The sequence below is a fragment of the Embiotoca jacksoni genome, unplaced genomic scaffold, assembly GCF_022577435.1.
Source record: "Embiotoca jacksoni isolate LCO1_2020_lvr unplaced genomic scaffold, fEmbJac1.0.p SCAF_18, whole genome shotgun sequence".
Taxonomy (NCBI): Eukaryota; Metazoa; Chordata; class Actinopteri; family Embiotocidae; genus Embiotoca; species Embiotoca jacksoni.
The window spans coordinates 1,936,816-1,950,502 of NW_027185318.1; the positions used below are offsets into that span (position 1 = coordinate 1,936,816).

The window sequence follows — 13,687 nt, forward strand, 5'->3', positions numbered from 1 at the left end:
CTTCATTTGGGATTGTTTTTTCTTACAAAACAGTCAGTTTTTAGACTGAATTAATACACAGCTGTGTAAATTGATCACTTCAATTTGACAGATAATCAGTGATTTTCTTTTTGGCACCGAAGGAAACAGGACTCGGTTTAACCCTCCTGTTGTCCTTTGATAAGCAGCTGTGTTCAACCAAATTCTATTTTGTTTTCATATTTTTTGGGATCATTGGTGACAAGGAGGCTGTGAGGGTTTCTTTAAAGAATGATGACCAATGATCCCAAAAAAATATAAAAATATAGAAATAAAATAGAACTTGGTTGAACACAGCTGCAGGTCATTTTGACCCGAGGACAACAGGAGGGTTAAACACAGTGGAGCATTGGTTTGTACCAAAGGTGGTGAAAAGCTGGTTTAATTTTATCCTCTTCATCAGTGACCTCGAGTGGTAGAGAGAGCAGCTGCTGTTAAAGAGCAGGTGCAGGTTAAACCGAAGCCTCTAAGGAGAGAGCTATAGGTTAGTTATCATATAAGTTCATTTTAAACAACTTATTTAAGCTGTCTGAAACACAGTAACTACATGCAATGTATTAGGTTGCCTTGAACAACATATTTTGGGCCTTTGGAGTTTTATCAACAGGGCCAGCAGATGGGGATAATGTTCTGTCAAAAGTTCAGCAACCTGCAGACATGAAAAATAGACCACGTGAACTTTATCTCAGCAATTGTGAAGTCTTTCCAAAAACCTCATACAGATCAAACAAAGCACATCTCTCGTTTTGTTCTGCAGGTGGATTTGGAGAACTTTTAGTCGATGCGTGTATCACAAAGCTGCTTTTCTCACATCACTTTCAGTGAAGTCCCTTTAGTCTTCCAGGAGGAGGCGGTGAGGGGGGAGTCGTGCAAAGTAAAAGCACCCTGCACAAATTAGCCCCCAGCCAATTGATAACCTGAAGCCATCCTTCAGGAGCCCCCCATCCTCCCGACCTGACCCTCGTGACTGTAACTGGCAGGGTGACAGTTTGTTGTCTTTCATTGGTTTGCGTGCACGTGAGCGCAAGTAAAGATACTTTAATGGGAAAGCCTCCAACTTTTGTTTGTGTAAAACGATCTTATACTGAAAGAAATGACCAAACTATGCAGCCCAGATGTTACGATGTGGGAACACTGACACCCACCACGCAGTTGGCATGTCAAAAACAGGCGTTCCTTGGTTGCGTTCAAGTCCTTCTTGTAAATGTGAAACTGTAAAGACGAGCGACCTTCAGACATTTCTTTGTTGTTGTTTGTCTCAAAAGAAAACTTCTTCTAAAATGTAAAGTCATGCCAACTTATTTACTTTGAGATAGTTTTTTTTTTAAATATTTGTTGTTATTGAGAAGTGACAAATGTGAACAAAACAACACAACAGCAGAAGTATGTGATGATGATGATGGTGATGATGATGATGATGGTGATGATGATGTGTTAATTCACTTAGATGGTAAAGTAGCGGGTTTGTGTGAAATACACAATTTCTACCAACAGGAGTGAAGGTCGACAGGTACCAAATGAGATTCACAATTTTTGTGGCGTTCACTGCCAGTTCTCGGTTGCTATAACTCCCACAGGCAGTGAAGGCGGCATCAGTTCTTTGCTCTTCTTCAAAGATGCAGCAGCAGTGTTTGGTTGTCGGACGCGGGGATGTGTGTCCGAGCTGCATGTACCATGTGAAGAAAAGAAACTGAAATCAGTGTTTTCACCGAGAAACCAGAGAGAAAAGTTTTACCGGAGATTTTAGTCGTTGGAAGGAACAAAAGATTTGGCGAATTCGGTACGTGAACTACTTTTGATGACTTTTACTAAATCTCAGCAAACTTTGTGTGTGATTAGACCAGCTTCTCTCAGACTGGACGTTTCATCCTGCAGAGGTTTTATTGTGTGTTTTTCAGGGCTGCTTGGAAACACATGTCATTGTCTTTTGTCAAAGCGCGTCTTGACTTCATAAAACAATTACTCACTTTTAACCAAACATAATACTTAAAAGTGTCACGGTTACAAAAAAAATGCGCATGCGTCAGTTTTTCTTCTGAAATCTGTCAAACCATCGACACATTCCTCATATTGAGTCTTTAACTTTGCATTACTGGCAGGTTTCACATTTGAGGTGTATTTCTGCTGCGGGCTGTCTGGACGGAAGCGAGCAGCAGTTTCAGTCCGATAAGTCCTGTTTGTTTTTGACGCAAAACACTCAGTTGAGTGAACTTTGATCAGCTGCTGCAGTCGGAGGGATTTTTTTTTTCTTTTCATTGAGAGATTTTCCACTTTAGCTCTGATGACTGTGGTATCTTGTGAGGAAAACTAATATTCATTCTGCTGTTGAATCATTTACCGTTTCCTCTTTCCCTGCATCCCCCCCCCATCACCACCACCCCCCCTCCTTCACCTCCCTCCACCCCCCCTTCTTCCCTAATTGTTTTTTTTCTAATGAGCACCCCACTGAGACACAGCGCGGGTTTAAATGCAGGCTGCTCATAGGTCAACGACTCTCCCCACCAGCTGTTGAAGAACAATAGGACAAAATCAATCAATTACCCCCTGAAAGGTTCCATCTTCTGCTTCTTTGACCTCACTCGACCTTTTAGACAATAACGTCTCGACTTCATTGCGGGTAAACGTTGCCTCGGTGCGATGAACAGCACTCTTTTCTTTTAGGTGGTCCTCCAGACAGGAAACTGCCCGAGTGTGTCTTGGATCTCGGAGTTGGCCCTGAATTCCTCCTTCCAGTCTTGGTATGCTGCAGCTGCGATAGGTGCAGAGGACGAGGGTGGTTTCATCTATGGAAATAAAGCATCCGAGGATTTCACAAGTCACCTTCTTTGTTGCTTCAAGTGCTTGTTTGAAGGGCAGTTGCAGTTACAGCTGGCAGCTCACGAGCCTCTTAAGGCCTAGTTTTAACAAGTTATAGCTGGGATTACACTGAGAGTTAAAGGTTGACTTTAAACAAGACCTAACAACATTGTGTTTGTTTGAAAGCGGAGAGTGAATGCCATATGTGATTTTGCATTCCAGACACCCAAGGGAGGTTTGACTCTGTGTTTTAGTCGCTGCAGTATTGACAAGTATGAAGGCACGAGGGAGCTTTTTGCCTGCAGATGTATATGTGTATATACATGTATGTGTAATGTAGCTTTAAATGGGCACAGTCCAATTCTATTTGAAGACTTGTCATCTAATTTTGTCCAGCAGTCCCGTCCTCTGCCTTCCCAACACTGCAGGACATTATGGAGGACTACTCACCCTCTGGTTGTCTACCGTTTATAATTTCAAAGAACTGGAAGTCTTCATTTGTGATTTTCCCATTAAGATGGCACTTGCCAGCCTCCTTTGCCAGGTATGCAATCTGTGGTCATCGGTCACTGGTGGGGGGGGTGAAAAGTGCCATTCTCCTTTTTCACCACAGTGGGGAACGATTATTCTCCCATTAAGGGCTATTTTGGCTGGAGTGTACGTGTAGCATATGGACGAAACTCCTCACGGTGCCCTGCGGGCGTTCAATGGGATGGATCCCATCTAAGCAGCGTACTGAAAAATGCAGTGGACTAAACTAAGAAGCTCATTTGTGTCTTTGGGAAGGTTGGGGCAGCGCCTTTTGTAGAGGTTGTGGATTTGATTGAGCTGAAGAGCAACCATCAGGCTGCATTGTTTTCTCCAGTGAATGAAAAGCTGTTCGTCTCTTACAGCCTGCGTGTCAGAGGACAAACTGCAAGAGTAATGTGGGAAAGAGGGTACTAAACAGAAAGGCTGTTTTTCAGGGGGTATTTTCTGTCGGGGTGGGAGGGTAAGAGACAGGTCATGCAAGATAAACATGGCACCAATGCTGAAATAATAAAGACTCTGAGTCTGAGTTAGACTCTGGATTTCTGAAAGCCACACCCGGTTAGATTTTTATTTGTAAATATAAACATCCGTCCTGACTGATGGTGTCCTCCAGAAATCTGCCCCACCGTGAGGATTTCTCAGCGGGCATATGTCGTTCTTCCAGTTTCCCATGTGGCCTTGTTGGGCTGGACACATTATACGTTGTGATGCGGTAGGTCTCCGACTGTGAGAGAGAAGTACAGCAGTAATTCTCAGCACTAGTTTTAGTTTCTCCTCCTAATTACTTGTTCCACACCGGTGGAAATTAATTTGTGTTTTTAGTTGTTGCCCAAAAGGCTGATTAAGTTCTTTCATGGCTTCAGATGCTGGACCCAACCTGTATATAACCTTGAGTACATCATCTGACAGCTACCATTGGATGGTTTTCTTTGGATGCTGTTTACCATCATTACGGTTAAAGTCAATTGATTGGCAAGAATCTTGGTTTTCAGTGCGGATTTTTCTGATTGAACATTATGTAAGCATTCCTCATGAGACAGAGAAAGTGGCATGTTTCCCCAAGTGGAGTCCTGTTTTCCTTCGGCTTCCTCTCTAGACATGCTCATTGGTTTCACTTCTCTCAACACAGACTGTCAATAGTGAAAAATGCTCCAGATAGTCATCACCCCCCGAGGACCCATTTCACAGAACATGTCAAGCCTAAGATCCGAGTGAGGCTTTTAACATATTCATGGTGATGACTCTGTATATATTTCCTCTGTATTTACATGAGTGCTCTATCATGGCCAGCATCTGCTCCCCTTAATCATCTGTTTGTTTTGTTTTAAAGAAAGGAATTCAGGCTTTGACTGCCTGGATCAGCGTAAAGCCCGTCGATTAGAGGAACAAGAAAGTTTATCTGCCCATCTGAAGAAATGATCCATTGCAGGTCTTTCTTTTAATGACTATCAGACTGGCTCTCGTGGCATCTGTCTTCAATTAAGGTGCAAGTTTAGCAAATTCCCATGCGGGAGGTTCATGCTGCGGGTAATGCAGTCATCAGCTGTGGGAACGAAATGCTCTCCATTTGTGTGAAATTGCAGCTAGTTCAAGCACAGGTGGTCAGCATGCCATGAATGTCCGTTTCTATGTAGTGTTTTCTTTAGGACTTGAAATGTGGCCGTGCCCACTCCCTAGGAAAACAAGGATCTGGAATTGCCACTTGTCAGCAAATAAACGAGTTATGATTCTTGAGTTCTGCCCAGATGTTTTAAGATTGTGGGTTAGACTGAGTTACCGCGTCCTGTTTTTACCGTCTCTACCCAAAACATCTTTCTACACCTGCCGGCAGTCTCCGATAAGACATTGGAAAAACATGTCGAAGACCCAGACGTCTGCAGTGCATCTGTAGCTTTAAAGCCGTTATTCCTCGTCCAGCCTCTCGTTGACCAAACACAGATCAGCATAGTTTTGGTCCGTTCATTAGACAGGGTCAGCTCACAGGTCACAGTAGGTGGTATTGTCAGAGGGTTTTATTGCTTCACTGTTCATTGAGACAAATTCAAAGCCTACCCTTCAACGTTAGTCCTTCGCTGCAGGTCAACCAAACTAACCCACCACTTCAACCTGATTGGTCAGAGAGCGAAGAGGCTGCAGCCCTGAACAATGTCGTTGTAGCGGAGCTGCGTAGACGAGACGCAGCAGAACTCCGTCTTTACAGCGTTTGTTACACTTTTGCTCTGCAACAATTTTCTTCGAGGCACAAAGGATTAAAAAGGTGGATGTTGGCTGGTTGATTTCTAATCACAACATTTGTTAAAGTTTACAGACACACACACACACACACACACACACACACACACACACACACACACACACACTCTGGTCGTTGCCCAGAAATCTACTTAATATCATCTTTCATTGTCACAAAAATTACACGTCAACAATGTCACACGAGAACAAAGTATTTTGTCCTTTGCAAATTTGTGATATATTTTTTTAATTGAACATAATTAAATCTCTATTCTGAATATGTTCCATTAGGTATAACAAACTTTGTTACTTACTTTACTGCAAAGCTCTTTTTTTTTTTTCTGAATAACTTGTTTACAACTTTGCTTTGCGGCTACAATCGTTTTAGATTTGTTGCTCTATTTACCACGTCCCATTGGAAATCAATGAAATATTGTAAAACTGTAAAACCTACAGTGAATCAGTGATCTCGATGTGCAGCTCAGGCTCTTTGACTTTTCTCTTTGCATTCCTGCACATCTTAATTGGCGAACCTCCTGGCAGCGAGCTCGGTTTGGCCTCGGCTGGCTCGGCTGTCAGCTCGGCACAGTGGCCAGCAGATGCACTAAGGAACAATGCCCGTCCTAATCCCTGAAGAATTCCTGCTCCCCTGATCTAGCTGGCCCAAGAATGTGATGTTTAAAAGGCCGCAGGCTCACCAGGAATCACAGGGAGACGAGTTCTCATGCGCTGTGTTAATTTGCTGTAAGGAGACGAGAGAGGCAGTGATGTGAGAAACTGACAGCGCAGTGGCTCATCATTACGAACACCACCGCCTGGCATGAGGGATTAGGAAAATACATGTCACCAGGAGTGAAGCTGTAATCTCACCGGATGGTTTTACTGGGAATGAGAAGCTTGTTGTGGTGTGGCATGGATGATAAACAAATTCCTAAACAAAGTAGGTTTAGATAAAATGTGTTTATTTGTGATGGCTTCACCTTTTTTATTCTTAAATAAGTTTTCATGTAGCATGCTTTCACATTTATAACAGTTTAACAAAGCACTTTAAAAAGCCCTTTTATGATGATACTAATAATTGGCGTTACTCAAATGGTCGTCACAGCGACAGTCAAATCGTTTAACGTTTACTTAGTAGCTGCCAAGTCTCTCGAGTGTCTATTCATGTGAAGTTGGACACGCGCCTGTCCTTCCTGTAATGATTAGCATCAGTTCATATCACGGTTGCCTTTACATACCTCAACCCCGTCTTCGCTCTGCGTTACCGAGTGGCCGGCGTGAGCCAGCTGCCAGCAGAGGAATTGGAAGAATTTCCCTTTTCTATAAGATGTGAATAGACTCTGTCTGCTCCGGAGAGAAACCGAGCCTGAGGAACTCATCCCACTGAAAGTGATAAACATTGCCCCGCTATATTTACTGTAAGTCCTGACCCCTCGTGGTTTTTTTTTTTTGTCAACTCCAGAGGCTTGCGTGCCATGCCAGAGGGGTCCCACTCTGCTCTCCACCAGGGCCCGATGGGGGAAGGTAAGATCAGTCCAGTATATTTGAAATGACCTAGAATGATCAAAAACTTCCTTCAGCATTAATAAAGCTATATCTTATCTTATGAAGACTCTCTTTAATTGCTGTCTGTGAGCTGAGCAGTATTTTGATATGCAGTTTTGATAAATCTGCTCATTGCTACTGGAATATCTGGTTACTCATGTGGGACTATGTGCTAACATAACAGAGAAGTACAGCAGAGGTGAATGGAAAAATGCTGGAAATGGAAGAATAGAGGAAATGTAGAGGCAGAGCCGAGAGAGCAATGAGCTCCCCTCCTACAGTCCCGCCCGGCCAGCAGAGAGGCTCTTTGTGTGGCTGTGGACTTCAGCCAACCCCCTTCATGCAGCTGAAACCCCGGAGCAACTCGCACATCAAACCAGAATGTGTCGGAATCACAGACAGCCAAGATGGCTCGTCTCGGCAGCGGTGCTGACCTTGTATGCTGGGGGCCACTCAAATTACATATTATTTTAGTGTTCATTATCTTCTGTCGCAGAACCACGGCACTGACACAGGGCCTCTTTGTATCTGTTTGCCTGCTCCGTCCCTCAACCCTCCGCCGCCTCTTCTCCTCCCTACTGAGCACATTTGGCTCTGGGCTTCCACTTTGGCTGAAGAATACCGATGTGTCAATGGTTGCCTTTTTCCCCCGCGACCGGCCCTTTGGTTCGGTGTTGGCGAGAACAGGCTTTTGGCTCGGGAGACGTGTGCCGTCCTCATGAAAATTTGCGTCTCTATTTCCTCAAAAGGCCACTCTGCACCTACTGCACGTTCCCACTGCCCATTTTTCAGCTGTGATGTCGAGTACAAAATCATTTTGGCAATGACAGAACGCCCGCTTGCAGTTGAAACATTTTCACACTGATTCATTTATGAAGCAGCTGGAGTTAACGTGTGACTGACCGGACTCCCCCTGCTGTGGATGGATGGATGATAATTAAGAGACAGGGCTGCTGGTAATGTGTGAGCTGATGATTGGATGTGGTTAACAGGCAGGAGGAATGCCCGTGGTGAAAGGAAGCCCCCCCTGTCTTGTCAGGGTAAACAATAAAACGGTTGTGGCTACCAGCCAGATCCTTTTCCTCTAAAGGGTCAAAGCTGTGTTGATGGGCCAAGTTCTGCCTACATTTACTTTTCAGCTGTTGAAATAATTTTTCTTTGTTCTGCACTTTAACTCTTTTCCCAGAACAAACTGGATGACAGGAAACCATGTAGGACCCTTCATAAGCTCCATCAAAGTTAAACTTTCATCGCCGTGGCGCAGCCTCGTTATAATGCCTGCAGGCCACATGTGAAATATATTCTACACAAATGTATGTCTAGGCTGTCAATCCGATGACGGTGACTCAGCCAGGCATTGACTGACCTGAGGCTGCATGAAACAGCTCTCTCAAAGATAAGGGCTCCCTCTGACACACTTAACCCCCAAGCAGGAATGTAGCTGTATGTGCAGAATGTACAGCTTTAAAGGGGTTCTGGGGGGACGGACGGATCATCTCCATTCACTGCAGCTTTTCCAGACCAGTGGGCATAGGGTTGTGGACATAGATGGATGATGGCAGGGATGGGTGCATCTCTGAGTGGGTTTGTTAATGGAGCTCCTGGACCGGAAGTCTTTCTCTGCCTCATTGCCTGTAGCGTTAATCAGTGGCAGCCTCAGGTGAGCCTGCAGCAGCTCCTGTTCTGCAAAGATTTAAAGTCCTGATGCGCCCCATGTCCTGCACACCTGCAAAACTGTACTAGTGTTGCATAGGTTTATGTAAATTCATCACATAGATGCTGTTATAACTGAATTTATAGAGCCCTGCATTCACCGTATTTCAATTCATTGTTTGACTCGAACTCCCCTCCTCCGTTCAAAAGAATTTATTTCAATGTAAATCATTTTACAGCTTCTCACAATAGCATTCCTTGTATTGAGCTCTTCCGGTGGATTACCCACATTAGTTACAGGCTCTCCGCTTTGCTTGATCCAGTTAGACGGCCTCTTCGAAACTCATTTGAATCTATAAAACTCTTTATTAACTTCCTCTACAACACCTAACATCCAGTGGATGTTTTGAAAGCCAGTATGCTGTGAATTGCATATAATTGATATTCTAATTACACTGCAGACATGCTGCTGAGCCATAATAATGCTCTGGTAATTTTAATGATATGTTATTGGAAAAGATTGTTTATGTAATTAATGCTCTCTTTTGTGATTTATAAGAACGTAAGAAAAGAGTGTTTGTTCGCTGCTGTATTCAGCACTTTACACAAAGACAGATGGAATGAGATATCAGAGATTCTTCATCTGACAGCAAAGTACAGTAAGTTTTATTAAGAAAAACACCACCACGCCCTCTGTAACGCTGCATGTGATAAACAGCTCGATGCGGAGTACATGAGATGTTCCTCCCTGAACTTCTACCCTTCACACAGCTGTCAGGCCATCAACTTGTGTGGATTCTGCACAGAGACGCTAACGGGACAGCAGTTTGCTTGTAGACTGTCAGATTGGTGGTAAAGTTTACGATGGATTCGCACCACGGGGCCCAAAAGTGTGTGTTGCCCGGAGGAAATGTGAGTTTTGAATAAATCCAGGGTTCGCTGGACAGGCGAGTGCCTGAAAAGCTCTTGGAGGGGGGGCTTGTTGATGAAGGAGTTTCCTAAGTGGGTCATCACATGCCTATGCACTGAGGTCAGCTGGCACGGTTGGAGCCTTTAAGAGCCTGGGTCAAACACAGGGGAGTTTTAGAGGATTAAATTTGAGCTTTTTGAGGAGTTTTGTCCTTTTGGTACTTTGATAAATCTCCCCCTCTGAAACATATCACTTTAATGCTGAGGAAGGGATTTTTGTCCTTCCTCTTCCCCGGTTTTCATATTATACAGCTGAAAAAAGGATAATCATTTCATTTCATAATAACTTTTCTATAAGACTATTAGATAACAGTAATATTGTGCAACGATAGCTTTCTTTTTTATACCATCATTTTCTCCAAGTGCACCTCCAACAGCTTTAAGGTTTACAGAAGTTTCTTGTTCTTTTTTTTTTTAACTACACTCGATGCATGAGTGGAATTTGTCGACGACACACAGATTAGTTTTACTTTTAAACACCAGAATTCCCCTTAAACTTTCTATTAACATATTTTGACCTTGACTATCGGTGAAGAATGCAGGTTCAGTTTGTGTGTTTTCAGCGCGGTTTATTTACCGACCTTCAGGCTAATTATTAACACGGCATTAAAAACTCCATGTGAGGCCAAATGCAGGTGTACATTAAACCATCTTGTACATGTATGAAGCAGAAAAACCTAAATTCTTCCGACCATCAAGGAACAAAAAAAATCAATCCAGGCCATCGGTTTCAGTGTCTAATCAGCAGTGTTGTGACTCATGCTGTTTGATAATGGTCTGTGAAGACTAATCCTCTGAGGCTCCCTTCATGGTCACGCCTCTCGCCCTCCCGAGGAGCAGCCATTCACCGTTGCCAGGTAGGGAGGAGTTTTTCCCAAGAGGATCAGTCCAAGACTACCTCCCCGTCTCCCAACAGCAACCAGGGGAGCAGCTGATTGCCAGAAGTTGTGAAGGGGTGTTGAAAAAGGAAGTTCAGAGTGGATCTTGAGGGGCGGAAGCGCTTTATTAAGATGTAGAGCAAAACGTGATTCCCTCTTTATCCCGTAAAGGAAAAAAAAAAAAGGTCACAACCTTTGCAGATTAGCGGTCGCCTCAAGAGTTGGTTTGAAGCTGGTGTTGTTATCTTTTCCTTACTTGAGAGCGAACACACTAATCAGGCCAATTAGGAACTCGGATTTTCATCTTGTTACATGCTTTCATAAAGTAGGTAATATTTTGTCTTTGTGGTGAGTGGCAATCACAAAACTGTTACTCTGAACGGGCACAATAAAGATAAACAGGTGAAAAGACAGCAAAAATGTGCTTGATACTATGATTTTTGTCAAGAAAAACAGTTGTATGTTGCAAGAAAAGTTGGCAACTCTACTGAGGAGATTTCAGTTAGTGTAGATGCACCACAAGTTAGCAGCATTTGTAAAAATAAAAAAAGTATGAAGCTGCCTGTGCCAGGCACTTAAAAAACAAGGAATTATCGTAACAGACGAATCAACGTGATGAAACGATGCACTTTCATTATCAACATTTCAGTTTTATCATCCCTGATCATGTACTTGTATTCTCAAAAAGTATTACTCCATGCTTCAGATGTGATTCAGATCCATCATCCTACATGAGTCAGTATGAATCAAGCAGGAGCGGCTGTGTGAGGGTTAATAAGTGAGCAGGCAGCAGCTTGTCTGTTCTGGGAGATGTTCTGTCTCTGACATGCTCCTATTGTTCATTTTCAACCCTCAGAAAAATGCCAAGCAATCAAAGCAAACGAGAGACTGGCCACAGGTTGCAAATAGTAAAAGATTCCAGGGTGCTTCAGAGTTTTTCTGTTATAAGTTATATATTTTTCCAGTAGGACGAGAAAGGTGCTTTTTAATGTTTGGTGCTCTTTTAGCATTCAGATAACCATTTGCATGCTGAACGTAAATATAGCCAGTGCTGTTCCTGTTTCTTTGCTCCTGATTTGCGTAGAAAACAAAAGGCCACAAGCCAGACAAGGTAGCACATGAGGAACTTCAGCATCAGCTCTGACTCAGACATAAATTTAGAATGAAGTTAGACTTTGGGTCCTTGTAGGTTCATCAGAAATAGTCATACAGGTGTGTCTGTTTGTGGAAACAGCTCATTTTTAACTGAAAGGAGAACACTCATCATTCATCATAATAAAAGCCTCGTCACAGGAGTTGGAGGGATTGGAGAGGAGCTGGGAAAAAGAGATCTTCTCTTTATCTTGGTTTATCGGACACATCACATCCCGTCCTTCATTAAGGTGCGCAAAGATCGACGCATTTAAACAGGTATGGAGTAAAAAAAAAAAGAAAATCTGTGTATTTGTAGGGAATTTTGCTTCATAAAGATTATTCAAACATATAATTAATATAAGCTGACTAAGATGGTTATTATCTGTTGTTGATGCTTGTAATATTTTTCATGGTGCAGTTTGGAAGCTACACTATAATCTTTGCTAACATTGTTATTACAGTTGTTTGTGTCTCGATGGTTTCCAAATACTCGTAAGTTGAGCATTGTGTTACGCAATCTACCGTTTACAAAGACCTTAAAGCTGCCGTTGGCACAGAGACAGGTTTTCTCCCGGAGGTTTTTCCTGGGTAGGATTTACAAAGAGGCGAGTTTCCGTGAAAGGATGAGGAAAATTAGACTCGCATCATCACAGGGTTATGCAACTTCTAACTAACGTCACACCTGCATGATGCATCTTATTTTGTTCTCGGTGGAGGAATTGATATGAGAAGAAATTACCGACATGTGATGTGAATGTTTCTTAGGTGTGTCTGTCATTGACCAAGAATGTAAAAACAGTTTTTACGCAAGCGAGAGAATTTCAGACGGATTGAGATCGTACATGAAAGAGGAGCCTTTTAGAAAAGTTAATAACCAGGTGCTGAGGTATTCATTTCAGTGTTTCTATTCAACTCTTCCACGACTCTGTTCGGCGCTGCATGTCAATCATACAACCATGACGTCAGAGCCGGGCGCGTTTATGAACCGTCTGCATTGTTAACTGCCTGAAGTGGAAACAAGTGGTGACTTTACATTAGTGGCTCGAGACTGATTCATCCATCTGCAGGTGAACATCTGTCTGCTTTCAGTGATTAAACAGACTGAGGCATCAAACCCTAAATCATATTCCTCACAATCACTTGTTTGTCATCACGTTAAGGTCCCGTGATATTCAGTGTTTTCTCCCATTCAAAATACCTTTACTTTATTGGTTAAAGCTTGTATTCACGTACAGCGGAACTGCAACTGAAGAGTCCAGTCGAGGGGATTTGGACTGAGGGAGGCACAAAAGAGAAGCGAGGTCATGCTTGTAGCATCAACACACCTTTGTCTGTAAATGTTAACCTCGGCTTAACAGTCAGGAAACTGGAATTTAAAGAGTTACAATGAGGGTTTGGCTGATTGGAATTCCAACTATTTTTGCTTTTAACAACAACATTAGAAATCTGTCTGACCTGACGAAGCTCATTAAGGACCTCACGGTCTCTCCGCTCAGACCGAATGGATTTTGCAAAAATGTTGTGAGTTTTTTAAGGTTAGGAGGCTGTCGGTGAAAACATCTGGCCAGCCTTGACTTGGTTAATGGTTATGTCTGCGTTAACAGTTGATTCAGGGCTGAAACAAAGGAGGGTGTTGTGTTTAGCTGAGCTATAATACTTTGTGAAATTGTGGTGTGTGAATATGAAAATCCCATTCTTGGCTTGCCTGATACAGATTTTTTTTTTTTTTTTTCTGGCCCATATATTTAACATTGTGTAACACCATTCTGTGTAAAGTATGATTTAACATGTCGACCCACTGAGATGTTTTAAAGGGAGAAGCAGGAGAATTTATTTCTAAATAAATGCAAGTATTCCTACAAATTATATTTTATCAGGGTTGTGATACGTTTTAAAGTCTGTGGGTATAAAGTAAAAACCTTCACTCATGT

At 42.8% G+C, this 13,687-nt stretch overlaps 1 protein-coding gene across 1 annotated transcript in view; it reads left to right on the plus strand.

The window, feature by feature from the left end:
• Positions 1-1,712: 1,712 nt before the first annotated feature.
• LOC138199794 (pleckstrin homology domain-containing family G member 3) overlaps positions 1,713-13,687 on the plus strand; it is a gene marked incomplete at its 5' end in the record, with an annotated part of 30,167 nt that continues 18,192 nt past the window's right edge. Inside the window, 2 exons of the mRNA XM_069151997.1 lie at positions 1,713-1,798; positions 7,040-7,101. Coding sequence (XP_069008098.1) covers positions 1,713-1,798; positions 7,040-7,101 — 148 coding nt within the window. The remainder of the gene's footprint in view (positions 1,799-7,039; positions 7,102-13,687) is intronic.